Here is a 27,920-nt window from a genome sequence, read left to right on the forward strand (position 1 = left end):
GATATGCTCCCCAGTACGAGGACACATGGCAGATATGCTCCTCAGTACAGGGACAGAGGACACATGGCAGATATGCTCCCCAGTACTGGGACAGAGGACACATGGCAGATATGCTCCCCAGTACTGGGACAGAGGACACATGGCAGATATGCTCCCCAGTACGAGGACACATGGCGGATATGCTCCCCAGTACGAGGACACATGGCAGATATGCTCCCCAGTACGAGGACACATGGCAGCTATGCTCCCCAGCACAAGGACACATGGCGGATATGCTCCCCAGTACGAGGACACATGGCGGATATGCTCCCCAGTACGAGGACACATGGCGGATATGCTCCCCAGTACGAGGACACATGGCAGATATGCTCCCCAGTACGAGGACACATGGCAGATATGCTCCCCAGTACGAGGACACATGGCGGATATGCTCCCCAGTACGAGGACACATGGCAGATATGCTCCCCAGTACGAGGACACATGGCAGATATGCTCCCCAGTACGAGGACACATGGCGGATATGCTCCCCAGTACGAGGACACATGGCGGATATGCTCCTCAGTACAGGGACAAAGGACACATGGCTGATATGCTCCTCAGTGCAGTTATTCTGGGAGGTAATAAGGCTCATACAACATTCTGTCACACCTGTGCGGGAGCTCTCCTACCTGTAGGGGCAGTAAGGAGGCACTATCATTGTGTAGGGGAAGTAAGGGGGCACTATCATTGTGTAGGGGAAGTAAGGGGGCACTATCATTGTGTAGGGGAAGTAAGGGGGCACTATCATTGTGTAGGGGAAGTAAGGGGGCACTATCATTGTGTAGGGGAAGTAAGGGGGCACGATCATTGTGTAGGGGAAGTAAGGGGGCACTATCATTGTGTAGGGGCAGTAAGAAGGCACTATTATTGTGTAGGGGTTGTAAGCAGGCACTATTATCATGTAGGGGCAGTAAGGAGGCACTATCATTGTGTAGCGGCAGTAAGAGGGCACTATCATTGTGTAGGGGCAGTAAGGGGGCACGATCATTGTGCAGGGGCAGTAAGGGGGCACGATCATTGTGCAGGGGCAGTAAGGGGACACTATCATTGCATAGGGACAGTAAGAGGGCACTATCACTGTAAGGGGGCACTATTATCATGTAGGGACAGTAAGGGGGCACTATTATCATGTAGGGACAGTAAGGGGGCACTATCATCGTGTAAGGGCAGTAAGGGGGACTATCACTGTAAGGGGGCACTATTATCATGTAGGGACAGTAAGGGGGCACTATCATCGTGGGGGGGGGGGGCACAGAGTTGAGGATCTGCACGATTTCCTGTGGGATTCTGGGCATTTTCCGGTAAGTGTAAGCGTGCCCTGAGGGGTTAATATCTCGCTGTTTCCTTGTTCTTCTCACTGGGCCGGGACACACAGGACATTGTGTATCTGATAATAACCCTGTAATAAACTGCACTCCGTGTACACGTGATTCCAGAACCTTCCGCCACCTGAGATGTCACCCCCCACACTCTGAGGACCTAGAGATACAGTGGGGGGGGGGGGGGGTCTCTGGGTGCCAGGGGGTCTCCTCCATATAGTATTCACACAATATTACCTCTTCTATCCTTGTAACGGCCCATTCACACTGTGCAGCATTACATTGCCTCTGCAGCTCCAATAGAGGATTTACACCAGTATACAGGTCACATATACATCCAGATACAGGACAGGTGATTACAGCAGGAGGAGGGACCCAGATACAGGGCAGGTGATTACAGCAGGAGGAGGGACCCAGATACAGGACAGGTGATTACAGCAGTAGGGACCCAGATACAGGACAGGTGATTACAGCAGGAGGAGGGACCCAGATACAGGACAGGTGATTACAGCAGGAAGTACCCAGATACAGGACAGGTGATTACAGCAGGAGGGACCCAGTTACAGGACAGGTGATTACAGAAGGAGGGGCCCAGATACAGGACAGGTGATTACAGCAGGAGGGACCCAGATACAGGACAGGTGATTACAGCAGGAGGAGGGACCCAGATACAGGACAGGTGATTACAGCAGGAGGAGGGACCCAGATACAGGACAGGTGATTACAGCAGGAGGAGGGACCTAGATACAGGACAGGTGATTACAGCAGAAAGGGCCCAGATACAGGACAGGTGATTACAGCAGAAAGGGCCCAGATACAGGACAGGTGATTACAGCAGAAAGGGCCCAGATACAGGACAGGTGATTACAGCAGGAGGGACCCAGATACAGGACAGGTGATTACAGCAGAAAGGGCCCAGATACAGGACAGGTGATTACAGCAGGAGGGACCCAGATACAGGACAGGTGATTACAGCAGGAGGAGGGACCCAGATACAGGACAGGTGATTACAGCAGGAAGGACCCAGATACAGGACAGGTGATTACAGCAGGAGGGACCCAGTTACAGGACAGGTGATTACAGAAGGAGGGGCCCAGATACAGGACAGGTGATATCAGCAGGAGGGGCCCAGATACAGGACAGGTGATTACAGCAGGAAGGACCCAGATACAGGACAGGTGATTACAGCAGGAGGGGCCCAGATACAGGACAGGTGATTACAGCAGGAGGAGGGACCCAGATACAGGACAGGTGATTACAGCAGGAGGAGGGACCCAGATACAGGACAGGTGATTACAGCAGGAGGGACCCAGATACAGGACAGGTGATTACAGCAGGAGGGACCTAGATACAGAACAGGTGATTACAGCAGGAGGGACCCAGATACAGGACAGGTGATTACAGCAGGAGGGGACCAGATACAGGACAGGTGATTACAGCAGGAGGGACCTAGATACAGAACAGGTGATTACAGCAGGAGGGACCCAGATACAGGACAGGTGATTACAGCAGGAGGGGCCCAGATACAGGACAGGTGATTACAGCAGGAGGGGCCCAGATACAGGACAGGTGATTACAGCAGGAGGGACCCAGATACAGGACAGGTGATTACAGCAGGAGGAGGGACCCAGATACAGGACAGGTGATTACAGCAGGAGGGGCCCAGATACAGGACAGGTGATTACAGCAGGAGGGACTTAGATACAGGACAGGTGATTACAGCAGGAGGGGCCCAGATACAGGACAGGTGATTACAGCAGGAGAGACTTAGATACAGGACAGGTGAATACAGCAGGAGGGACCCAGATACAGGACAGGTGATTACAGCAGGAGGAGGGACCCAGATACAGGACAGGTGATTAACAGATTGTGGACATTGTATAGGCTTATATAAGATTAGGAATACTGCTGGGGTATAGACTTGTTTGGTTTTGTATACTCCTGGGAAGTGCTATACCTGTACATTGGAATGTATAAACATCATTGTACTGTAAGAGAAGTAAAGTTGATCACAGAGTTTTTACTTTTTTTTACTAAAAGAAAATGTTTCCAAGTTTCCATCTGTTTGAGCATGAGATCCCCAAAGAGAAGTCTGTGCGACACCGCGAGGAGGATCCTGTGACCCAACGTGCAGTTTCCCAATGTTCCTAATACAGGAGTGAGCCCGACAGCTTGATGTTCCCGTATTCTCCGATAAGATGACGCCATGAGAACCAGCTCTTCTACATCTGCCCAGTACTAGGTGCGCTTGCTCCCTGTAGACATAAGCCTCCAATAATAAATATTTCCATACAAAAATAAATTATCCTGGATTTTGTGTCATTGCTGATTCCTTTGCGGCCTCCCGAGAAGCCTTGGCGCTGTATGTTTCCCCGTCCTGGTCGCCCTCCATCACTTAAGTGGCCCCTGGGCTATTACACTGGGCTTCTTGGACTAGATCCCAGATATGTAGCAGGAATTCGGACTGTATCTTGTGCACCACAAAAGCTCGCTGGTAGTCACAAGGGTCGAATTTTAGTCCAAAAACATGAAAGCGATCGTCATGGTGAAGAGTCAGATTGGCGGCTAAACACAAGAACCCAAAATATACATCATCCAGTGGAAATACAGGAATCTTCTGGGATGTGTGGTACAGGAGCGCAACCAAGGCTCCTGGGAACAGGAAACCTCCACCGGACAGGAAGTAGGGATATTTAGCGTTTGGGAGCAAGTTTTTTGAGACTTGGTACTTGGAGTAGCGAAGAACGTTGGAATGTCTCTGGAGTGCACCAAGCAACATCAATGGGGATGAAGTGTGAGCCTTAATGTGCTGGACCAAGGAGGCTGGATTCACAAAGACATCATCATCTCCTACAAGACAAGAACCACGGAATGAAAGACAATACTAAGAAGACATCAACACCAAAAGGCAATACACACAAACATAACAACACAAGACATCACCACCAAGAGGCAATACACACAAACGTAACAACACAAGACATCACCACCAAGGGGTAATACACACAAACATAACAACACAAGACATCACCACCAAGGGGTAATACACACAAACATAACAACACAAGACATCACCACCAAGGGGCAATACACACAAACGTAACAACACATCACCACCAAGGGGCAATACACACAAACATAACAACACAAGACATCACCACCAAGAGGCAATACACACAAACATAACAACACAAGACATCACCACCAAGGGGTAATACACACAAACATAACAACACAAGACATCACCACCAAGGGGCAATACACACAAACGTAACAACACAAGACATCACCACCAAGGGGCAATACACACAAACGTAACAACACAAGACATCACCACCAAGGGGCAATACACACAAACGTAACAACACAAGACATCACCACCAAGGGGCAATACACACAAACGTAACAACACAAGACATCACCACCAAGGGGCAATACACACAAACGTAACAACACAAGACATCACCACCAAGAGGCAATACACACAAACGTAACAACACAAGACATCACCACCAAGGGGCAATACACACAAACGTAACAACACAAGACATCACCACCAAGAGGCAATACACACAAACATAACAACACAAGACATCACCACCAAGGGGCAATACACACAAACGTAACAACACAAGACATCACCACCAAGGGGCAATACACACAAACGTAACAACACAAGACATCACCACCAAGGGGCAATACACACAAACGTAACAACACAAGACATCACCACCAAGAGGCAATACACACAAACATAACAACACAAGACATCACCACCAAGGGGCAATACACACAAACGTAACAACACAAGACATCACCACCAAGAGGCAATACACACAAACATAACAACACAAGACATTACCACAAAGGGGCAATACACAAAAACGTAACAACACAAGACATCACCACCCAGAGGCAATACACAAAAACGTAACAACACAAGATATCACCACCAAGAGGCAATACACAAAAACGTAACAACACAAGACATCACCACCAAGAGGCAATACACAAAAACGTAACAACACAAGACATCACCACCAAGAGGCAATACACAAAAACGTAACAACACAAGACATCACCACCAAGGGGCAATACACACAAACGTAACAACACATGCCATTAGCGCCTAGAGGACAACACACATAGCATCCCCACCTAGAGGACAACACACATGACATAACAACCTGGAGGACAACACACATGACATCATCACCTAGAAGACATCACACATGACATCATCTCCTAGGAGACAACACACATGACATCATCACCTAGAAGACAACACACAAGACATCACCACCAAGAGGCATTACACACAAACATAACAACACATGACATCACCACCTAGAAGACAACATACATGACATCACCACCTAGAAGACAACACACTGACATCACCACCTGGAGGACAACACACATGACATCACCACCTAGAGTACAACACATGTGACATCACCACCTAGAGGACAACACACATGACATCACCACCTGGAGGACAACACACATGACATCACCACCTAGAAGAGAACACACATGACATCACCACCTAGAGGACAACACACGTGACATCACCACCTAGAGGACAACACACGTGACATCATCACCTAGAGGACAACACACGTGACATCATCACCTAGAAGACAAAACCATGACATTGTCTCCTAGAAGACAACACACATGACATCACCTAGAGGAGAACACACATGACATCACCACCAAGTGGACAACACACAAGACATCACCACCTAGAAGACAACACACATGACATCATCTCCTAGGAGACAACACACATGACATCATCTTCTAGAGGACAACACACATGGTGGTGACACTCCTTATACTGGGGGCGAGAGATGAACAAGTAGTAGTAGAATACTGAAGACTTGAAAATAGAAGTTTACTTTTTCCCGTGTTTCAACCTTATCTGTCGTGTACCACCAGTTGCCCTACAGTGTCTGGTCCCCCATTCTATGAGGGTGACACAAGCCCCAGACCTTGTTACCTGAGATGAGCAGAGTGGCCAAGATCTCCTGGTTACACCCGCGCTGCAAGATAGAGTACGTAGGCTTCTAGCAACTTTGCTCTATCCGGATCAGTTCCTCTTGTTTCAGGACACTGTCCTGCACCTTTAGAAATGTTCTTGGCGTGGGTTGGGGTGATCTCTGACTTGTCCTTTCCTTGTCCACACTTCAGACTACACTGGACTAGGTGTGGGGACCTGGAAAAGCCAGGGCCCAGATGGACTACAGCAGGGACCAACTTGTCTTGCGTCCTCTCTCTACCAAGAGTTGGTTAAGACTCCCTAAGTGTGGGTGTATACTTCTTCTCCCCATGTGACAACTTCCTACAGGAGGTGTAATGTCCCCTGTGAGTGGTGGAGAAGAAAGCATAGAGAGAAACAAGCTAATAGATAGGTAGAGAAGAAAAGAGGGTTCTCATTGGTACACAGAATACAACAAACAATAACCCTTTAGTTACCTACAGCTGTGCAAAATAAAGGTACAGTTACATACAATAACGACATCTTGTGGCAAAACTTAGGAACTACTTCATTACCATAGTTATTTGAAGTAAAGACTTTTCCGTGGGGTGTAAAAATCAGCAACACCCGTGGTGGGACACCACAGTGCTGACCTTCATTATACTGGGGGAAAGAACAAGGTGGTGACCCTCCTTCTACTGGAGGAGAGAGCCTGGTGGTGACCCTCCTTATACTGGGGGAGAGAGCCTGGCGGTGACCCTCCTTATACCAGGGGAGAGCCTGGTGGTGACCCTCCTTATACTGGGGGAGAGAGCCTGGTGGTGACCCTCCTTATACTGGGGGAGAGAGCCTGGTGGTGACCCTCCTTATACTGGGGGAGAGCCTGGTGGTGACCTTCCTTACACCGGGGGAGAGAGCCTGGTGGTGACCCTCCTTATACTGGGGGAGAGCCTGGCGGTGACCCTCCTTATACCAGGGGAGAGCCTGGTGGTGACCCTCCTTATACTGGGGGAGAGAGCCTGGTGGTGACCCTCCTTATACCGGGGGAGAGAGCCTGGTGGTGAACTTCCTTATACTGGGAGAGAGCCTGGCGGTGACCCTCCTTACACCGGGGGAGAGAGCCTGGTGGTCACCCTCCTTATACTGGGGGAGAGCCTGGTGGTGATCCTACTTATTAAAGGAGAAGTCCGGTGAAAATTTTTATTAAAGTATTGTATTGCCCCCGAAAAGTTATACAAATCACCAATTTACACTTACTACTGCGTCAAGGCTTCACTTCCTGGATAACATGGTGATGTCACTTCCTGGATAACTCTGTGATGTCACTTCCTGGATAACACGGTGATGTCACTTCCTGGATAACATGGTGATGTCACTTCCTGGATAACATGGTGATGTCCCTTCCTGGATAACATGGGGATGTCACTTCCTGGATAACATGGTGATGTTCCTTCCTCGATAAGACGGGGATGTCCCTTCCTGGATAACATGGTGATGTCCCTTCCTGGATAACATGGTGATGTCCCTTCCTGGATAACATGGTGATGTCCCTTCCTGGATAACATGGTGATGTCCCTTCCTGGATAACATTGTGATGTCACTTCCTGCATAACATGCTGATGTCCCTTCCTAGGTAACAAGGTGATGTCACGACCCGACTCACAGAGCTGTGCGGGCTGTGGCTGCTGGAGAGGATGATGGCAGAGGGATGTTCAGTGTCCCTTAGTGTCCTCCTGCCATCATCCTCTCCAGCAGCCACAGCCCACACAGCTCTGGGAGTCGTGACATCCCCATGTTATCCAGTAAGTGACATCACCATGTTATCCAGGAAGTGACATCACCATGTTATCCAGGAAGTGACATCACCATGTTATCCAGGAAGGGACATCCCCATGTTATCCGGGAAGTGACATCACCATGTTATCCAGGAAGTGACATCCCCGTGTTATCCAGGAAGTGAAGCCTTGATGCAGTAGTAAGTGCAGGGAAAAAAGCCCTTTATAAGCATTTCTCCTTTAAGCCAGAATCCTGCTCCACAGTGATGAGGATGTCTGTGGATGGATACCTGGCCTTAATATGGTGGTTTTGGTGGTTTCCCTACAGGAGCCGCCCCTTGGCTGGGACCTTCCTGGAGGGATAAGAAGCAATAGCTTACCATATTCTGTTATTCCCTCCCAGGCGGGGGACACAAGGAAGGGAATGTGGATTGGTGGGTTTACATCACACTGTTGAAAGTCTTAGGGTGCCCTCACACCCAGCGACTCGCAGTGTAAATTACGCTGCGAGTCAGGTAGGTCCTGGCAGATCACTTTCACTACATACACAGACCGCTGTGTGTATGTAATTCTGCCGGCCCCTTAAGCTCCTGCCCGGCTCCCGCTCTGTATACATTACCTGTCCTTGCTGCACGGGTCCCAGCTTAATGCCAATCAGTGGCTGCGGCAGGGCAACACACTGATTGGTCGGGCGGTAGAGCAGTATGCTGGGACCTGTGCAGTGAGGACAGGTAATGTATACAGAGCGGGAGCCGGGCAGCAGCTGAAGGGGTTAAGGGGCCGGCAGAATTACATACACGCAGTGGTCGTTCAGACTGCTGTGTGTATGTAGTGAAAGTGATCTGCCAGGACCTACCCGACTCGCAGTGTAATTTACGCTGCGAGTCGCTAGGTGTGAAGGCACCCTTAAGGAAAATTGCATCTTCTATGGAGGTTCAGACGTTTGGTTTTTTACTCTGCTGTCTGACAGTTTTTAAATGACCATACCCACAGCTTCATAAAAGGGACCTGGGAAAAGCTGCCGAAGATTCCACATGGCAAGATGGCGCTGACAAAGCTGGCGGGGGAGAACTGAACAACTGCAAAAAAGTGGTGGAAAAAAATTCCGACAATCTACAATCCTTATTTATTTCTGAGGAAATGTATTGTAAATGTAAATGTATGTTTTGTATGTATTTGTTATAGTGCACTATATTGTAATCCGTATTCTTCTTCTTCTTCTTCTTCTTCCAGCCATTTTTCTGCGCATAATACAGCCCGAACCGCTTTGTGCACACACTCCGTTCAAACTGCGTTTCGAAGCCCTCGGCGGTGTGTGGTGTGCTTTCTATTTTTCGTTTCGATCGGATTTGTCGTTTTTAAGAAATTTACGTTAAACGACCCCAAATTTCCCATAGAAAATAATGGCCCATTGCAAATAATGGCCACACTCTAACCGCTAACAGCCAATCACAGCACATATGCAAATAGCTGAAATATAGCAGCCAATAGGAACTCTAAGGTCTCGTCATGCAATGTATCACACCATCCACAGTCACATGTCCACTATTGGCCAATAGAAGATGTAATATATGGAAGGTCCTTAACGATTTTGTCTCCCCGACATGAGTAAGATTGTCATGGTAACCGAGCAATGATCTTTACCATTATAAGTACTCAGATCGCTCTTAAAGGGACCCAGGTCACCCTTAAAGGAACGCAAGTCGCTCTTAAAGGGACCCAAGTCTCTATTAAAGGGACGGGAGCCATGTCGCTCTTAAAGGGACCCAAGTTGCTCTTAAAGGGACGGGAGCCATGTCGCTCTTAAAGGGACCCAAGTCGTTCTTAAAGGTACCCAAGTCGCTCTTAAAGTGGCAGGACCCAAGTCGCTCTTAAAGGGACGGGACTCAAGTCGCTCTTAAAGGGTCCCATGTAGCTCTTAAAGGGATCCAAGTCGCTCTTAAAGGGACGGGACCCAAGTTGCTCTTAAACGGATGGGACACTCCAAAAGGTATGGGACCCATGTCGCTCTTAAAGAGACCCATGTCGCTAGAGCGACCTGGGTCCCTTTAAGAGCGGCCCGGGTCCCTTTTAAGAGCGACATGGGTCCTTTTAAGAGCGAAATATGTCCCTTCAAGAGCGACCAAGGTCCCTTTAAGAGCGAAATTGGTCCCTTTAAGAGCAACCTGGGTCCCTTCTAGAGCAAAATATGTCCCTTTAAGAGCGACCTGGGTCCCTTTAAGAGCGAAATATGTCCCTTTAAGAGCGAAATATGTCCCTTTAAGAGCGAAATATATCCCTTTATGAGCGACCGGGGTCCCTTTAAGAGCGAAATATGTCGCTTTAAGAGCAAAATGGGTCCTTTTAAGAGCAACCTGGGTCCCTTTAAGAGTGAAATGGGTCCCTTTAAGAGAAAAATGGGTCCCTTTAAGAGCGATCTGGGTCCCTTTAAGAGCAAAATGGGTCCCTTTAAGAGCGAAATGGGTCCCTTTAAGAGCGAAATGGGTCCCTTTAAGAGCGACCTGGGTCCCTTTAAGAGCAAAATATGTCCCTTTAAGAGCAAAATATGTCCCTTTAAGAGCGAAATATGTCCCTTTAAGAGCAAAATATGTCCCTTTAAGAGCAAAATGGGTCCCTTTAAGAGCGACCTGGGTCCCTTTAAGAGCGAAATTGGTCCCTTTAAGCGTGAAATTGGTCCCTTTAAGAGCGACCTGGGTCCCTTTAAGAGCAAAATGGGTCCCTTTAAGAGCGACCTGGGTCCCTTTAAGAGCGAAATGGGTCCCTTTAACCCTTTAAGGACATGGCCCATTTTCGTTTTTACGTTTTCGGTTTTTCCTCCTTGTGTTTAAAAGGCCATAGCACTTGCATTTTTCCACCTAGAAACCCACATGAGCCCTTATTTTTTGCCTCACTAATTGTACTTTGCAATGACGGCTGAATTTTTGCATAAAGTACACTGCGAAACCAGAAAAAAAATTCAAAGTGTGGTGAAATTGAAAAAAAAACCGCATTTCTTTTATTTGGGGGAACTGTGTTTTTACGCCATTCGCCCTGGGGTAAAACTGACTTGTTATGCATGTTCCTCAAGTCGTTACGATTAAAACGATATATAACATGTATAACTTATATTGTATCTGATGGCCTGTAAAAAATTCAAACCGTTGTTAACCAATATACGTTCCTTACAATCGCCCCATTCCCAGGCTTATAGCACTTTTATCCTTTGGTCTATGGGGCTGTGTCAGGTGTCATTTTTTGCGCCATGACATGTTCTTTCTATCGGTACCTTGATTGCGCATATACGACTTTTTGATCGCTTTTTATTAAATTTTTTCTGGATTTGATGCGACCAAAAATGCGCAATTTTGCACTTTGGGATTTTTTTGCGCTGACGCCGTTTACCGTGCGAGATCAGGAATGTGATTAATTAATAGTTCGGGCGATTACGCACGCGGCGATAGCAAACATGTTTATTTATTTATTTATTTGTTTACTTTTATTTATAACCTGGGAAAAGGGGGGTGATTCAGACTTTTATTAGGGGAGGGGGCTTTTTACTATTAACAACACTTTATTTATTTTTTTTACACATATACTAGAAGCCCCCCTGGGGTTAGGGTTATTCCCCCTGGGGTTAGGGTTATTCCCCCCCTGGGGTTAGGGTTATTCCCCCTGGGGGACTTCTAGTATATACACTGTGATCTCTCATAGAGATCTCTGCAGCATAGATATGCTGCAGAGATCCATGAGATCGGCACTCGTTTGCTTTCGGCTGCTGCAGCCGAAAACGAACGAGTGCCGAGCCGAGGACGGCGCCATCTTGGACGCGTCCCCGGCCGGCATCATTAACGGAGATCGCTCCTCCGGGACAAGGTCCCGGAGGAGCGATCTCCCCCACTAGACACCAGGGAAACGTTGCCTCCGGTAATCGGAGGCAGCTGTCAACTTTGACAGCTGCCTCCGATTAGCTAATTAGCGGGCACGGCGATCAGACCGTGCCCGCTAATAGCAGCGGTCCCGGGCTACTCGCGGCACCCGGGATCGCGGCACTTCAAAGCGGGGCCGCCGCGCGGCCCCGCTTTGAAGTGCAAGTGAGGACATAGGACTTACCGGTACGTCCTATGTCCTTAAGAGGTTAAGTGCAACCTGGGTCCCTTTAAGAGCAAAATGGGTCCCTTTAAGAGCAAAATGGGTCCCTTTAAGAGCGACCTGGGTCCCTTTAAGAGCAAAATATGTCCCTTTAAGAGCGAAATATGTCCCTTTAAGAGCAAAATATGTCCCTTTAAAAGCGAAATATGTCCCTTTAAGAGCAACATGGGTCCCTTTAAGAGCGACCTGGGTCCCTTTAAGAGCGAAATTGGTTCCTTTAAGTGCAAAATCGGTCCATTTAAGAGCGACCTTGGTCCCTTTTTGAGCGAAATATGTCCCTTCAAGAGCGAAATGTGTCCCTTTAAGAGCAAAATGGGTCCCTTTAAGAGAGAAATATGTCCCTTTAAGAGATAAATCAGTCCCTTTAAGAGCGACCTTGGTCCCTTTAACAGCGAAATATGTCCCTTTAAGAGCGAAATATATCCCTTTAAGAGCAAAATGGGTGCCTTTAAGAGCGACCTGGGCCCCTTTAAGAGCAAAATGGGTCCCTTTAAGAGCGACCTGGGTCCCTTTAAGAGCGACCTGGGTCCCTTTAAGAGCGACCTGGGTCCCTTTAAGAGCGAAATAGGTCCCTTTAAGAGCTAAATGGGTCCCTTTAAGAGCGACCTGGGTCCCTTTAAGAGCGACCTGGGTCCCATTAAGAGCGACTTGGGTCCCTTTATGAGCAAAATTATTCCCTTTAAAGAGCGACCTGGGTCCCTTTAAGGGACCCAGGTCGCTCTTAAAGGGATCCAAGTCGCTCTTAAAGGGATCCATGTAGCTCTTAAAGGGATCCATGTAGCTCTTAAAGGGACGGGACCCAAGTCACTCTTAAATGGACCCAAGTCGCTCTTAAAGGTATGGGACCCAAGTCACTCTTATTGGGACGGGACCCATGTCGCTCTTAAAGGAATGGGATCCAGGTTTCTCTTAAAGGGAAGTCACTGGTAAAGGGGCGCTCTTTTCAAGCACTATGTATTTTCCTGGAAATGCAAATCTAGTTTACATTGAGATGTGAATCTGCTGACAATTTGTTTGGTGGCTCTATAAGATGGCAGCTAAGGCCGCTGGCAAGGGCGCAGTTAGACTTCACCCAAAAGGAAAAAGAGACATTTCTAAAAACTTCCCGTAACAAAAAAGGGTGGGACTACAGACAGACTATGACCTATGACCTACCTCGGTGGGAGGTACCCTGGGGCTAGATTCTCAGTGCTGGGAGAGCTTACCGCCAGGGACGAGCTGGTCAGCTCCCCCCCCCCCCCATGGACCGTCTTATTTATGGACCGCCTTATTTATGGACCGTCTTATTTATGGACCGTCTTGTTTATGGACCGTCTTATTATGGACCGTCTTATTTATGGACCTCCTTATTATGGACCGTCTTATTTATGGACAGCCTTATTATGAACCGTCTTATTTATGGACCGTCTTATTATGGACAGCCTTATTATGGACTGTTTTATTTATGTACCACCTTATTTATGGACCGTCTTATTTATGGACCGTCTTATTTATGGACCTCCTTATTATGGACCGTCTTATTTATGGACCGTCTTATTTATGGACCTCCTTATTATGGACCGTCTTATTTATGGACAGCCTTATTATGGACTGTTTTATTTATGTACCACCTTATTTATGGACCGTCTTATTTATGGACCTCCTTATTATGGACCGTCTTATTTATGGACCTCCTTATTATGGACCGTCTTATTTATTGACCTTCTTATTTACCTTACGTCCTCAGCAGCAGCACGAATGGGGAAGATCCTATCTTCCTGCAATGGTAGGATAGATGGTACTAATAAAAGAAGACTGATTAGGAGCCCTATAAGAAGGCCATACAGACCCCTCCTCCTTGTGTTTTTTTCTGTCCTCCTGTGGGACAGGTGGTAGGATAGGAGCAGGCTCAGGCCTATGTTTGTGTCTGACTTTCCTTTCCAAAGATTCTTCCTTTTCACATGGTCGTGTGGAGAGGGGAAGTTTATAAAAATGTTGTTTTTCCTGCTCTGCTGTATCAGTCATGGTTTTGTATGTATTTGTTTGCATTGAGATGTGAATCTGCTGACAATTTGTTTGGTGGCTCTATAAGATGGCAGCTAAGGCCGCTGGCAAGGGCGCGGTTAGACTTCACCCAAAAGAAAAAAGATAGAGACATTTCTAAAAACTTCCCGTAACAAAAAAAGGTGGGACTACAGACAGACTATGACCTATGACCTACCCCGGTGGGAGGTACCCTGGGGCTAGAATCTCAGTGCTGGGAGAGCTTACCGCCAGGGACGAGCTGGTCAGCTCCCCCCCCCCATGGACCGTCTTATTTATGGACCGCCTTATTTATGGACCGTCTTATTTATGTATGAAGCCGCTGTGTGAGGAAAGCCATGAAGCTGCTGCAGTAAGTATCATGGTGCTGCCAGATCTGTGTCCTCACCTGGGCGGCTGCTGCAGTAAGTATCATGGTGCTGCCAGATCTGTGTCCTCACCTGGGCGGCTGCTGCAGTAAGTATCATGGTGCTGCCAGATCTGTGTCCTCACCTGGGCAGCTGCTGCAGTAAGTATCATGGTGCTGCCAGATCTGTGTCCTCACCTGGGCGGCTGCTGCAGTAAGTATCATGGTGCTGCCAGATCTGTGTCCTCACCTGGGCGGCTGCTGCAGTAAGTATCATGGTGCTGCCAGATCTGTGTCCTCACCTGGGCAGCTGCTGCAGTAAGTATCATGGTGCTGCCAGATCTGTGTCCTCACCTGGGCAGCTGCTGCAGTAAGTATCATGGTGCTGCCAGATCTGTGTCCTCACCTGGGCGGCTGCTGCTGCAGTAAGTATCATGGTGCTGCCAGATCTGTGTCCTCACCTGGGCGGCTGCTGCAGTAAGTATCATGGTGCTGCCAGATCTGTGTCCTCACCTGGGCGGCTGCTGCTGCAGTAAGTATCATGGTGCTACCAGATCTGTGTCCTCACCTGGGCGGCTGCTGCAGTAAGTATCATGGTGCTGCCAGATCTGTGTCCTCACCTGGGCGGCGGCTGCAGTAAGTATCATGGTGCTGCCGGATCTGTGTCCTCACCTGGGCGGCTGCTGCAGTAAGTATCATGGTGCTGCCAGATCTGTGTCCTCACCTGGGCGGCTGCTGCAGTAAGTATCATGGTGCTGCCAGATCTGTGTCCTCACCTGGGCAGCTGCTGCAGTAAGTATCATGGTGCTGCCAGATCTGTGTCCTCACCTGGGCGGCTGCTGCAGTAAGTATCATGGTGCTGCCAGATCTGTGTCCTCACCTGGGCGACTGCTGCAGTAAGTATCATGGTGCTGCCAGATCTGTGTCCTCACCTGGGCGGCTGCTGCAGTAAGTATCATGGTGCTGCCAGATCTGTGTCCTCACCTGGGCGGCTGCTGCAGTAAGTATCATGGTGCTGCCAGATCTGTGTCCTCACCTGGGCGGCTGCTGCAGTAAGTATCATGGTGCTGCCAGATCTGTGTCCTCACCTGGGCGGCTGCTGCAGTAAGTATCATGGTGCTGCCAGATCTGTGTCCTCACCTGGGCGGCTGCTGCAGTAAGTATCATGGCGCTGCCAGATCTGTGTCCTCACCTGGGCGGCCGCTGCAGTAAGTATCATGGTGCTGCCAGATCTGTGTCCTCACCTGGGCGGCCGCTGCAGTAAGTATCATGGTGCTGCCAGATCTGTGTCCTCACCTGGGCGGCCGCTGCTGCAGTAAGTATCATGGTGCTGCCAGATCTGTGTCCTCACCTGGGCGGCTGCTGCAGTAAGTATCATGGTGCTGCCAGATCTGTGTCCTCACCTGGGCGGCTGCTGCAGTAAGTATCATGGTGCTGCCAGATCTGTGTCCTCACCTGGGCGGCTGCTGCTGCAGTAAGTATCATGGTGCTGCCAGATCTGTGTCCTCACCTGGGCGGCTGCTGCTGCCAGATCTGTGTCCTCACCTGGGCGGCTGCTGCAGTAAGTATCATGGCGCTGCCAGATCTGTGTCCTCACCTGGGCGGCCGCTGCTGCAGTAAGTATCATGGCGCTGCCAGATCTGTGTCCTCACCTGGGCGGCTGCTGATGTTTCTTGATACTTCAGAAGGTAAGATATGCTGCTTTTTGTTTTTGAGCTGGAAGCCTGGCCTGTGTGTCAGGAGGATTATTGGATATATATATATGTTGTATGAGGCTTTTACGCCTCAAATGTTTCGTTTCAATATCTTTCACTTTTTTAACATTTGTTGTCCTGTTAGACTGCTTCACTATATGAGTGACCTATGTGACTATAGTGTGTATACATGAACACAGCTTTAGAGCTGCTAGTTGTGTATTTGTACACCTGCTGTCTCATTATTTTCTCCAGTACTGCTACAATGAAGCTATGAAACTGTGTGTGTGTGAACACAGCCCTAGAGCTGCTAGTTGTGCATTGTGAACACCTGCTGCCTGATTACTTGCTATAGTACTACCATCTTTCTGAAACTCTTTGTGAACACAGCCCTAGAACTGCTAATTGTGCACACCTGCTGCCTGATTACTTTCTATAGTACTGCTACCAGATGATGCAGTGAAGCTATGAAATTGTGAGTGTGAACACAGCCTTAGAATTGTAGTTGTGTAGTGTGTATACCTGCGGTCTGATTACTTATCCAGTATTTCTATCAGATGATACAATGAAGCTATAAAACTCTGTGTGTGAACACAGTCTTAGGGTACAAACATACACACCGTATATGCAGCAGATCTGCAGCAGATTTGATGGTGAAGACTTGATGCTGTGTTCAGTTATGTAGATCTAATCTGCTGCGTATCGTGTGTTTGTACCCTAGAGTTATTGTGTAGTGGTAGATACACCTCCTGTCTAATAACTTTTACTAATACTGCTATCAGATGATGCAGTAGACATATAAGACTACGGTGTGTGTCAGCACCTGCTTAGAGCTGCTGGATGTGTACTGGATACACCTGCTATCTGATTACTTTTCCTAATACCGCCATCAGATCATATAGTAACCATATAGAGATATGTGTGTGAGCAGATGTATAGAGCTGCTGGATGTACTGGATACACCTGCTATCTGACTACTTTCCCTAATACCGCCATCAGATGATACAGTGACCATATAGAGATATGTGTGTGAGCAGATGCTTAGAGCTAATGAATGTGTACTGGATACACCTGCTATCTGATTACTTTTCCTAATACCGCCATCAGATGATACAGTGACCATATAGAGATATGTGTGTGAGCAGATGTATAGAGCTGCTGGATGTGTACTGGATACACCTGCTGATTACTTTCCCTAATACCGCCATCAGATGATACAGTGACCATATAGAGATATGTGTGTGAGCAGATGTATAGAGCTGCTGGATGTGTACTGGATACACCTGCTATCTGACTACTTTCCCTAATACCGCCATCAGATGATACAGTGACCATATAGAGATATGTGTGTGAGCAGATGCTTAGAGCTAATGAATGTGTACTGGATACACCTGCTATCTGATTACTTTTCCTAATACCGCCATCAGATCATATAGTAACCATATAGATATATGTGTGTGAGCAGATGTATAGAGCTGCTGGATGTGTACTGGATACACCTGCTATCTGACTACTTTCCCTAATACCGCCATCAGATCATATAGTAACCATATAGAGATATGTGTGTGAGCAGATGCTTAGAGCTAATGAATGTGTACTGGATACACCTGCTGATTACTTTCCCTAATACCGCCATCAGATCATATAGTAACCATATAGAGATATGTGTGTGAGCAGATGCTTAGAGCTAATGAATGTGTACTGGATACACCTGCTGATTACTTTCCCTAATACCGCCATCAGATGATACAGTGACCATATAGAGATATGTGTGTGAGCAGATGTATAGAGCTGCTGGATGTGTACTGGATACACCTGCTATCTGACTACTTTCCCTAATACCGCCATCAGATGATGCAGTGATTCTATGGAGCTTTTTTGCGCTGCTCCAGTGCTGCTATTTAAGAATGCAGTAAAGCTACTGTGTGTGAACATGGCCTTAGGGTGATATTACACGGGCCGAGCAGGGCCCGATAATACCTGTAAACGAGCAGCGATCTGCTAGATCGTTGCTCGTTTACTTGGCCTATTATACGGCCCGATAATCGTTAAACAAGGGCTGCAGGGACATCGTTACCGATGTCCTTGCAGCCTTTGTTTAAACTGTATACATACCTAATCCATGGTCCAGGGTTCCTCTTCTTCTTAACTTCTCCCCGGGTCCGCGCACTTCAGCTTCACAGCGGCTTGTCTCTGCTGACAGGCCGCTCGGCCAATCACTGGCTGTGGCGGTTCCGGCCTGTGATTGGCCGAGGGGCCTGTCAGCTGACACAGGCTGCTGAGAAGCCGGAGCGCACGGGACCCGGTAAGAAACTCTGAGGAAGAGGAACCCTGGACCATGGATTAGGTATGTATTCTTCTTTGCTAATCGTCAGCGTCGGCCGGGCACAGCTATTACAAGTAGCGGTGCACGGTCGGCGCCCGACGATTATAGGTCTGAACTTATATCAACGATCAGCCGATGACAACGATCAGTGTGATCGGTGTCTTTAGTACACGGAACGATAATCGGCCGAATCGGGCCGATTATCGTTCCGTGTAATAGTACCCTTAGCATTGTAGATGTGTACATCTGTGTACTATCTGATTACTTTAGTACTGTTATCAAATGCAGTGACCTATGAAGCTACATGCTTAGAGATGCTGGATGTGTATTGTGTATACCTGCAGTCTAATTACTCTGTAATACTGTGTACACCTGCTGTCTAATTACTCTGTAATACTGTGTACACCTGCTGTCTAGTTTACTCTGTAATACTGTGTACACCTGCTGTCTAGTTACACTATGTAATACTGTGTACACCTGCTGTCTAGTTACACTCTGTAATACTGTGTACACCTGCTGTCTAGTTACACTCTGTAATACTGTGTACACCTGCTGTCTAGTTACACTCTGTAATACTGTGTATACCTGCAGTCTAATTACTCTGTAATACTGTGTACACCTGCTGTCTAGTTTACTCTGTAATACTGTGTACACCTGCTGTCTAGTTACACTCTGTAATACTGTGTACACCTGCTGTCTAGTTACACTCTGTAATACTGTGTATACCTGCAGTCTAATTACTCTGTAATACTGTGTACACCTGCTGTCTAGTTACACTCTGTAATACTGTGTATACCTTCAGTCTAATTACTCTGTAATACTGTGTACACCTGCTGTCTAGTTACACTCTGTAATACTGTGTATACCTGCTGTCTAGTTACACTCTGTAATACTGTGTACACCTGCTGTCTAGTTACACTCTGTAATACTGTGTATACCTGCAGTCTAATTACTCTGTAATACTGTGTACACCTGTCTAGTTACACTCTGTAATACTGTGTACACCTGCTGTCTAGTTACACTCTGTAATACTGTGTACACCTGCTGTCTAGTTACACTCTGTAATACTGTGTATACCTGCAGTCTAATTACTCTGTAATACTGTGTACACCTGCTGTCTAGTTTACTCTGTAATACTGTGTACACCTGCTGTCTAGTTACACTCTGTAATACTGTGTACACCTGCTGTCTAGTTACACTCTGTAATACTGTGTACACCTGCTGTCTAGTTACACTCTGTAATACTGTGTATACCTGCTGTCTAGTTACACTCTGTAATACTGTGTACACCTGCTGTCTAGTTACACTCTGTAATACTGTGTACACCTGCAGTCTAGTTACACTCTGTAATACTGTGTACACCTGCTGTCTAGTTACACTCTGTAATACTGTGTACACCTGCTGTCTAGTTACACTCTGTAATACTGTGTACACCTGCTGTCTAGTTACACTCTGTAATACTGTGTATACCTGCAGTCTAATTACTCTGTAATACTGTGTACACCTGCTGTCTAGTTTACTCTGTAATACTGTGTACACCTGCTGTCTAGTTACACTCTGTAATACTGTGTACACCTGCTGTCTAGTTACACTCTGTAATACTGTGTACACCTGCTGTCTAGTTACACTCTGTAATACTGTGTATACCTGCAGTCTAATTACTCTGTAATACTGTGTACACCTGCTGTCTAGTTACACTCTGTAATACTGTGTATACCTTCAGTCTAATTACTCTGTAATACTGTGTACACCTGCTGTCTAGTTACACTCTGTAATACTGTGTATACCTGCTGTCTAGTTACACTCTGTAATACTGTGTACACCTGCTGTCTAGTTACACTCTGTAATACTGTGTATACCTGCAGTCTAATTACTCTGTAATACTGTGTACACCTGTCTAGTTACACTCTGTAATACTGTGTACACCTGCTGTCTAGTTACACTCTGTAATACTGTGTACACCTGCTGTCTAGTTACACTCTGTAATACTGTGTATACCTGCAGTCTAATTACTCTGTAATACTGTGTACACCTGCAGTCTAGTTTACTCTGTAATACTGTGTACACCTGCTGTCTAGTTACACTCTAATACTGTGTACACCTGCTGTCTAGTTACACTCTGTAATACTGTGTACACCTGCTGTCTAGTTACACTCTGTAATACTGTGTACACCTGCTGTCTAGTTACACTCTGTAATACTGTGTACACCTGCAGTCTAGTTACACTCTGTAATACTGTGTACACCTGCAGTCTAGTTACACTCTGTAATACTGTGTACACCTGCTGTCTAGTTACACTCTGTAATACTGTGTACACCTGCTGTCTAGTTACACTCTGTAATACTGTGTACACCTGCTGTCTAGTTACACTCTGTAATACTGTGTACACCTGCTGTCTAGTTACACTCTGTAATACTGTGTACACCTGCTGTCTAGTTACACTCTGTAATACTGTGTACACCTGCTGTCTAGTTACACTCTGTAATACTGTGTACACCTGCTGTCTAGTTACACTCTGTAATACTGTGTACACCTGCTGTCTAGTTACACTCTGTAATACTGTGTACACCTGCTGTCTAGTTACACTCTGTAATACTGATATCAGATGATGCAGTGACCCTATGGAGCTTATTCAGTGCACCTGTGTGTCTGATTCCAGGCACTCTGCACTAGTCTGTTAGTCGGCCGGTCAGTCTGGCACAATTTCCATCCTTGGATGTAGCAGGATTCTGGTGACAGAACTTCTGGAGGGGAAAAAGCTTTCTTGGCTACAGATCCTGCAAGATTCCACTCTCAGGTGGTAGGGAAGTCATTTGTGGATTCCAACTTGTTCTCAGAAGAGACAATGACTGCTTAAGATTTTACATCTGAATGATCATCTACAGGCTGAACTGGATGGAGTCAGAGGTCATGGCTCCTTCAGACGCACAAAGACCTTGTTCAAAATTTTTTCTTAGTATTTTAAAATAAATAAATAAATGTTTATTACTACAGCTGAGCAGTATAGTTGGCTGCCCGATCCCCGCAGTTTGGAGACTGGTCCTCCGTTGTAAGGGGGCAGATGTTCACTCCAATACAAAGATAGTTGGATCTGTATTGGACGTTCTCATGAAAGTTCTTTTTCATATAATCAGGTCCATTATCTGCCCCAGTCTAATGAGAAGAGAAGGAACTTCTACTTTGGTTCCACATTCCGTAGGAATTCTAGTACGGAAGGTAAAGGAAAGAATCCTGCAGAACAAGGACCAGACGTCTCGGAGGCCTCGGGGATGGGGACAAGAACTTGTGACTACGTCTTTTCTGACAATTCTCTTCCATAATGAGAGAGGTCTGTACCAGTGTTATATGATAGGAAAGGCTACCATATTGAATTTCACAATCTAAGGAAGGTGCTGTATGTGGGATCTATGATCTGTAGGTCCCTCCTAGAAGAAGGACGTTATCTGACCATGTATACCTGCATGTACCTGTATACAGCCTCCTCTGAGGAAGCTGCTGTATGTGGGAACTATGATCTGTGGGTCCCTCCTAGAAGAAGGATGTTATCTGACCATGTATACACCTGTATATACCTGTATACAGCCTCCTCTGAGGAAGATGCTGTATGTGGGATCTATGATCTGTGAGTCCCTCCTAGAAGGACATTACCTGACCATGTATACCTGTATATACCTGTATACAGCCTCCTCTGAGGAAGGTGCTGTATGTGGGATCTATGATCTGTAGGTCCCTCCTAGAAGAAGGACGTTATCTGGCCATGTATACCTGCATATACCTGTATGGAGGATATATGATCACCTGACCATGTATACCTGCATATACCTGTATGGAGGATATATGATCACCTGACCATGTATACCTGCATATACCTGTATGGAGGATATATGATCACCTGACCATGTATACCTGCATATACCTGTATGGAGGATATATGATCACCTGACCATGTATACCTGCATATACCTGTATGGAGGATATATGATCACCTGACCATGTATACCTGCATATACCTGTATGGAGGATATATGATCACCTGACCATGTATACCTGCATATACCTGTATGGAGGATATATGATCACCTGACCATGTATACCTGCATATACCTGTATGGAGGATATATGATCACCTGACCATGTATACCTGCATATACCTGTATGGAGGATATATGATCACCTGACCATGTATACCTGCATATACCTGTATGGAGGATATATGATCACCTGACCATGTATACCTGCATATACCTGTATGGGGGATATATGATCACCTGACCATGTATACCTGCATATACCTGTATGGAGGATATATGATCACCTGACCATGTATACCTGCATATACCTGTATGGAGGATATATGGTCACCTGACCATGTATACCTGCATATACCTGTATGGAGGATATATGGTCACCTGACCATGTATACCTGCATATACCTGTATGGAGGATATATGATCACCTGACCATGTATACCTGCATATTCCTTTCATCACGACCTTTGTACGAGGTAAGTGAGATCCTTTTCAGGTTACAGCCCTTCTGTTTGGAATCATCTCGGCTCCATCTACAGTCACCAAGCTGATGTCTATTGTACTTTGACTGAGAAAATTGAAGCTCCTGATTGTTTCTGTCATGGGACATTTCCTAGGGAGGAGAATAGATCCCCAGTCTGTGACTCTCTCTTCCTCCAGAGAGATTACAGAAGTGACAAGTCGGGGTTCTCCGCACTCCCCAGTTGGTGTCACTTCATCTCATACCCTCAGGTCTTATGTCTGCACTGGAAATAACACCCAGAGACAAGGATAGCTTCCCCTGCCCAATGGCAGCAGTCTCCCAATGAAGTGGGTAGAGAAAAGCATTGATGTATCAAGCACACAGTGGGCGCCAGTATACAGGAGCAGCGGGCAAAGGTAATGCCCATCAGAGATGTTACTGGCATCCAACGTATGATGGGAATAGTAGTCCACTGCAGCACACCAATCTATGGGAAGCTATCAGTATAAGATCAAAACCGCATCTAGGATGGCGCATATCCATCTTTATAGGGGCACTAGCAGCATTACTACTGGGGGCAGAGACATTTATAGGGGCACTAGCAGCATTACTACTGGGGGCAGAGACATTTATAGGGGCACTAGCAGCATTACTACTGGGGGCAGAGACATTTATAGGGGCACTAGCAGCATTACTACTGGGGGCAGAGACATTTATAGGGGCACTAGCAGCATTACTACTGGGGGCAGAGACATTTATAGGGGCACTAGCAGCATTACTACTATAGGCAGAGACATATATAGGGGCACTAGCAGCATTACTACTATAGGCAGAGACATATATAGGGGCACTAGCAGCATTACTACTATAGGCAGAGACATATATAGGGGCACTAGCAGCATTACTACTATAGGCAGAGACATTTATAGGGGCACTAGCAGCATTACTACTGGGGGCAGAGACATTTATAGGGGCACTAGCAGCATAACTACTATAGGCAGAGGCATTTATAGGGGCACTAGCAGCATTACTACTGGGGGCAGAGACATTTATAGGGGCACTAGCAGCATTACTACTGGGGGCAGAGACATTTATAGGGGCACTAGCAGCATTACTACTGGGGGCAGAGACATTTATAGGGGCACTAGCAGCATTACTACTGGAGGCAGAGACATTTATAGGGGCACTAGCAGCATTACTACTATAGGCAGAGACATTTATAGGGGCACTAGCAGCATTACTACTATAGGCAGAGGCATTTATAGGGGCACTAGCAGCATTACTACTATAGGCAGAGGCATTTATAGGGGCACTAGCAGCATTACTACTATAGGCAGAGACATTTATAGGGGCACTAGCAGCATTACTACTGGGGGCAGAGACATTTATAGGGGCACTAGCAGCATTACTACTGGGGGCAGGGGCATTTATAGGGGCACTAGCAGCATTACTACTGGGGCAGAGACATTTATAGGGGCACTAGCAGCATTACTACTGGGGGCAGAGACATTTATAGGGGCACTAGCAGCATTACTACTGGGGCAGAGACATTTATAGGGGCACTAGCAGCATTACTACTGGGGGCATAGACATTTATAGGGGCACTAGCAGCATTACTACTATAGGTAGAGACATTTATAGGGGCACTAGCAGCATTACTACTATAGGCAGAGACATTTATAGGGGCACTAGCAGCATTACTACTGGGGGCAGGGGCATTTATAGGGGCACTAGCAGCATTACTACTATAGGCAGAGACATTTATAGGGGCACTAGCAGCATTACTACTGGGGGCAGAGACATTTATAGGGGCACTAGCAGCATTACTACTATAGGCAGAGACATTTATAGGGGCACTAGCAGCATTACTACTATAGGCAGAGACATTTATAGGGCACTAGCAGCATTACTACTATAGGCAGAGACATTTATAGGGGCACTAGCAGCATTACTACTATAGGCAGAGACATTTATAGGGGCACTAGCAGCATTACTACTGGGGGCAGGGGCATTTATAGGGGCACTAGCAGCATTACTACTATAGGCAGAGACATTTATAGGGGCACTAGCAGCATTACTACTGGGGGCAGAGACATTTATAGGGGCACTAGCAGCATTACTACTATAGGCAGAGACATTTATAGGGGCACTAGCAGCATTACTACTGGGGGCAGAGACATTTATAGGGGCACTAGCAGCATTACTACTATAGGCAGAGACATTTATAGGGGCACTAGCAGCATTACTACTGGGGGCAGAGACATTTATAGGGGCACTAGCAGCGTTACTACTGGGGGCAGAGACATTTATAGGGGCACTAGCAGCATTACTACTGGGGGCAGAGACATTTATAGGGGCACTAGCAGCATTACTACTGGGGGCAGAGACATTTATAGGGGCACTAGCAGCATTACTACTGGGGGCAGAGACATTTATAGGGGCACTAGCAGCATTACTACTGGGGGCAGAGACATTTATAGGGACACTAGCAGCATTACTACTGGGGGCAGAGACATTTATAGGGCACTAGCAGCATTACTACTATAGGCAGAGACATTTATAGGGGCACTAGCAGCATTACTACTGGGGGCAGAGACATTTATAGGAGCACTAGCAGCATTACTACTATAGGCAGAGACATTTATAGGGGCACTAGCAGCATTACTACTGGGGGCAGAGACATTTATAGGGGCACTAGCAGCATTACTACTGGGGGCAGAGACATTTATAGGGGCACTAGCAGCATTACTACTGGGGGCAGGGGCATTTATAGGGGCACTAGCAGCATTACTACTATAGGCAGAGACATTTATAGGGGCACTAGCAGCATTACTACTATAGGCAGAGACATTTATAGGGGCACTAGCAGCATTACTACTATAGGCAGAGACATTTATAGGGGCACTAGCAGCATTACTAATGGGGGCAGAGACATTTATAGGGGCACTAGCAGCATTACTACTATAGGCAGAGACATGTATAGGGGCACTAGCAGCATTACTACTATAGGTAGAGACATTTATAGGGGCACTAGCAGCATTACTACTGGGGGCAGAGACATTTATAGGGGCACTAGCAGCATTACTACTGGGGGCAGAGACATTTATAGGGGCACTAGCAGCATTACTACTGGGGGCAGAGACATTTATAGGGGCACTAGCAGCATTACTACTGGGGGCAGAGACATTTATAGGGGCACTAGCAGCATTACTACTATAGGCAGAGACATTTATAGGGGCACTAGCAGCATTACTACTGGGGGCAGAGACATTTATAGGGGCACTAGCAGCATTACTACTATAGGCAGAGACATTTATAGGGGCACTAGCAGCATTACTACTATAGGCAGAGACATTTATAGGGCACTAGCAGCATTACTACTGGGGGCAGAGACATTTATAGGGGCACTAGCAGCATTACTACTATAGGTAGAGGCATTTATAGGGGCACTAGCAGCATTACTACTATAGGCAGAGACATTTATAGGGGCACTAGCAGCATTACTACTATAGGCAGAGACATTTATAGGGGCACTAGCAGCATTACTACTGGGGGCAGAGACATTTATAGGGGCACTAGCAGCATTACTACTATAGGCAGAGACATTTATAGGGGCACTAGCAGCATTACTACTGGGGGCAGAGACATTTATAGGGGCACTAGCAGCATTACTACTGGGGGCAGAGACATTTATAGGGGCACTAGCAGCATTACTACTGGGGGCAGAGACATTTATAGGGGCACTAGCAGCATTACTACTGGGGGCAGAGACATTTATAGGGGCACTAGCAGCATTACTACTGGGGGCAGAGACATTTATAGGGGCACTAGCAGCATTACTACTATAGGCAGAGACATTTATAGGGGCACTAGTAGCATTACTACTGGGGGCAGAGACATTTATAGGGGCACTAGCAGCATTACTACTGGGGGCAGAGACATTTATAGGGGCACTAGCAGCATTACTACTGGGGGCAGAGACATTTATAGGGGCACTAGCAGCATTACTACTGGGGGCAGAGACATTTATAGGGGCACTAGCAGCATTACTACTGGGGGCAGAGACATTTATAGGGGCACTAGCAGCATTACTACTATAGGCAGAGACATTTATAGGGGCACTAGCAGCATTACTACTGGGGGCAGAGACATTTATAGGGGCACTAGCAGTATTACTACTGGGGGCAGAGACATTTATAGGAGCACTAGCAGCATTACTACTATAGGTAGAGACATTTATAGGGGCACTAGCAGCATTACTACTGGGGGCAGAGACATTTATAGGGGCACTAGCAGCATTACTACTGGGGGCAGAGACATTTATAGGGGCACTAGCAGCATTACTACTATAGGCAGAGGCATTTATAGGGGCACTAGCAGCATTACTACTGGGGGCAGAGACATTTATAGGGGCACTAGCAGCATTACTACTGGGGGCAGAGACATTTATAGGGGCACTAGCAGCATTACTACTGGAGGCAGAGACATTTATAGGGGCACTAGCAGCATTACTTCTGGGGGCAGAGACATTTATAGGGGCACTAGCAGCATTACTACTGGAGGCAGAGACATTTATAGGGGCACTAGCAGCATTACTACTGGGGGCAGAGACATTTATAGGGGCACTAGCAGCATTACTACTGGGGGCAGAGACATTTATAGGGGCACTAGCAGCATTACTACTATAGGCAGAGACATTTATAGGGGCACTAGCAGCATTACTACTGGGGGCAGAGACATTTATAGGGGCACTAGCAGCATTACTACTATAGGCAAAGACATTTATAGGGCACTAG

The 27,920-nt window shown here is 47.0% G+C and overlaps 1 protein-coding gene and 1 long non-coding RNA gene across 5 annotated transcripts in view; one reads left to right on the forward strand and one right to left on the reverse strand.

Moving 5' to 3' along the window:
- Positions 1-3,132: 3,132 nt before the first annotated feature.
- LOC138770804 (uncharacterized) lies at positions 3,133-3,660 on the forward strand. Its single transcript, XR_011359505.1, has 2 exons — positions 3,133-3,213; positions 3,399-3,660. It is a non-coding gene; the product is annotated as an uncharacterized lncRNA (long non-coding RNA).
- LOC138770765 (beta-1,3-galactosyltransferase 5-like) overlaps positions 3,352-27,920 on the reverse strand; it is a 107,743-nt gene continuing 83,174 nt past the window's right edge. For 3 of the 4 annotated variants that reach the window (XM_069949998.1, XM_069950006.1, XM_069950011.1), the window contains exon 3: positions 3,353-4,208. In XM_069949998.1, the coding sequence (XP_069806099.1) occupies positions 3,754-4,208 (455 nt within the window). In that variant the 3' untranslated portion in view covers positions 3,353-3,753. Of the gene's footprint in view, positions 4,209-27,920 lie in introns of all 4 variants that reach the window. The other variant, XM_069949990.1, reaches the window with a different exon arrangement.

The sequence above is a fragment of the Dendropsophus ebraccatus genome, chromosome 1 (genome assembly GCF_027789765.1).
Source record: "Dendropsophus ebraccatus isolate aDenEbr1 chromosome 1, aDenEbr1.pat, whole genome shotgun sequence".
NCBI classification, from domain to species: domain Eukaryota; kingdom Metazoa; phylum Chordata; class Amphibia; order Anura; family Hylidae; genus Dendropsophus; species Dendropsophus ebraccatus.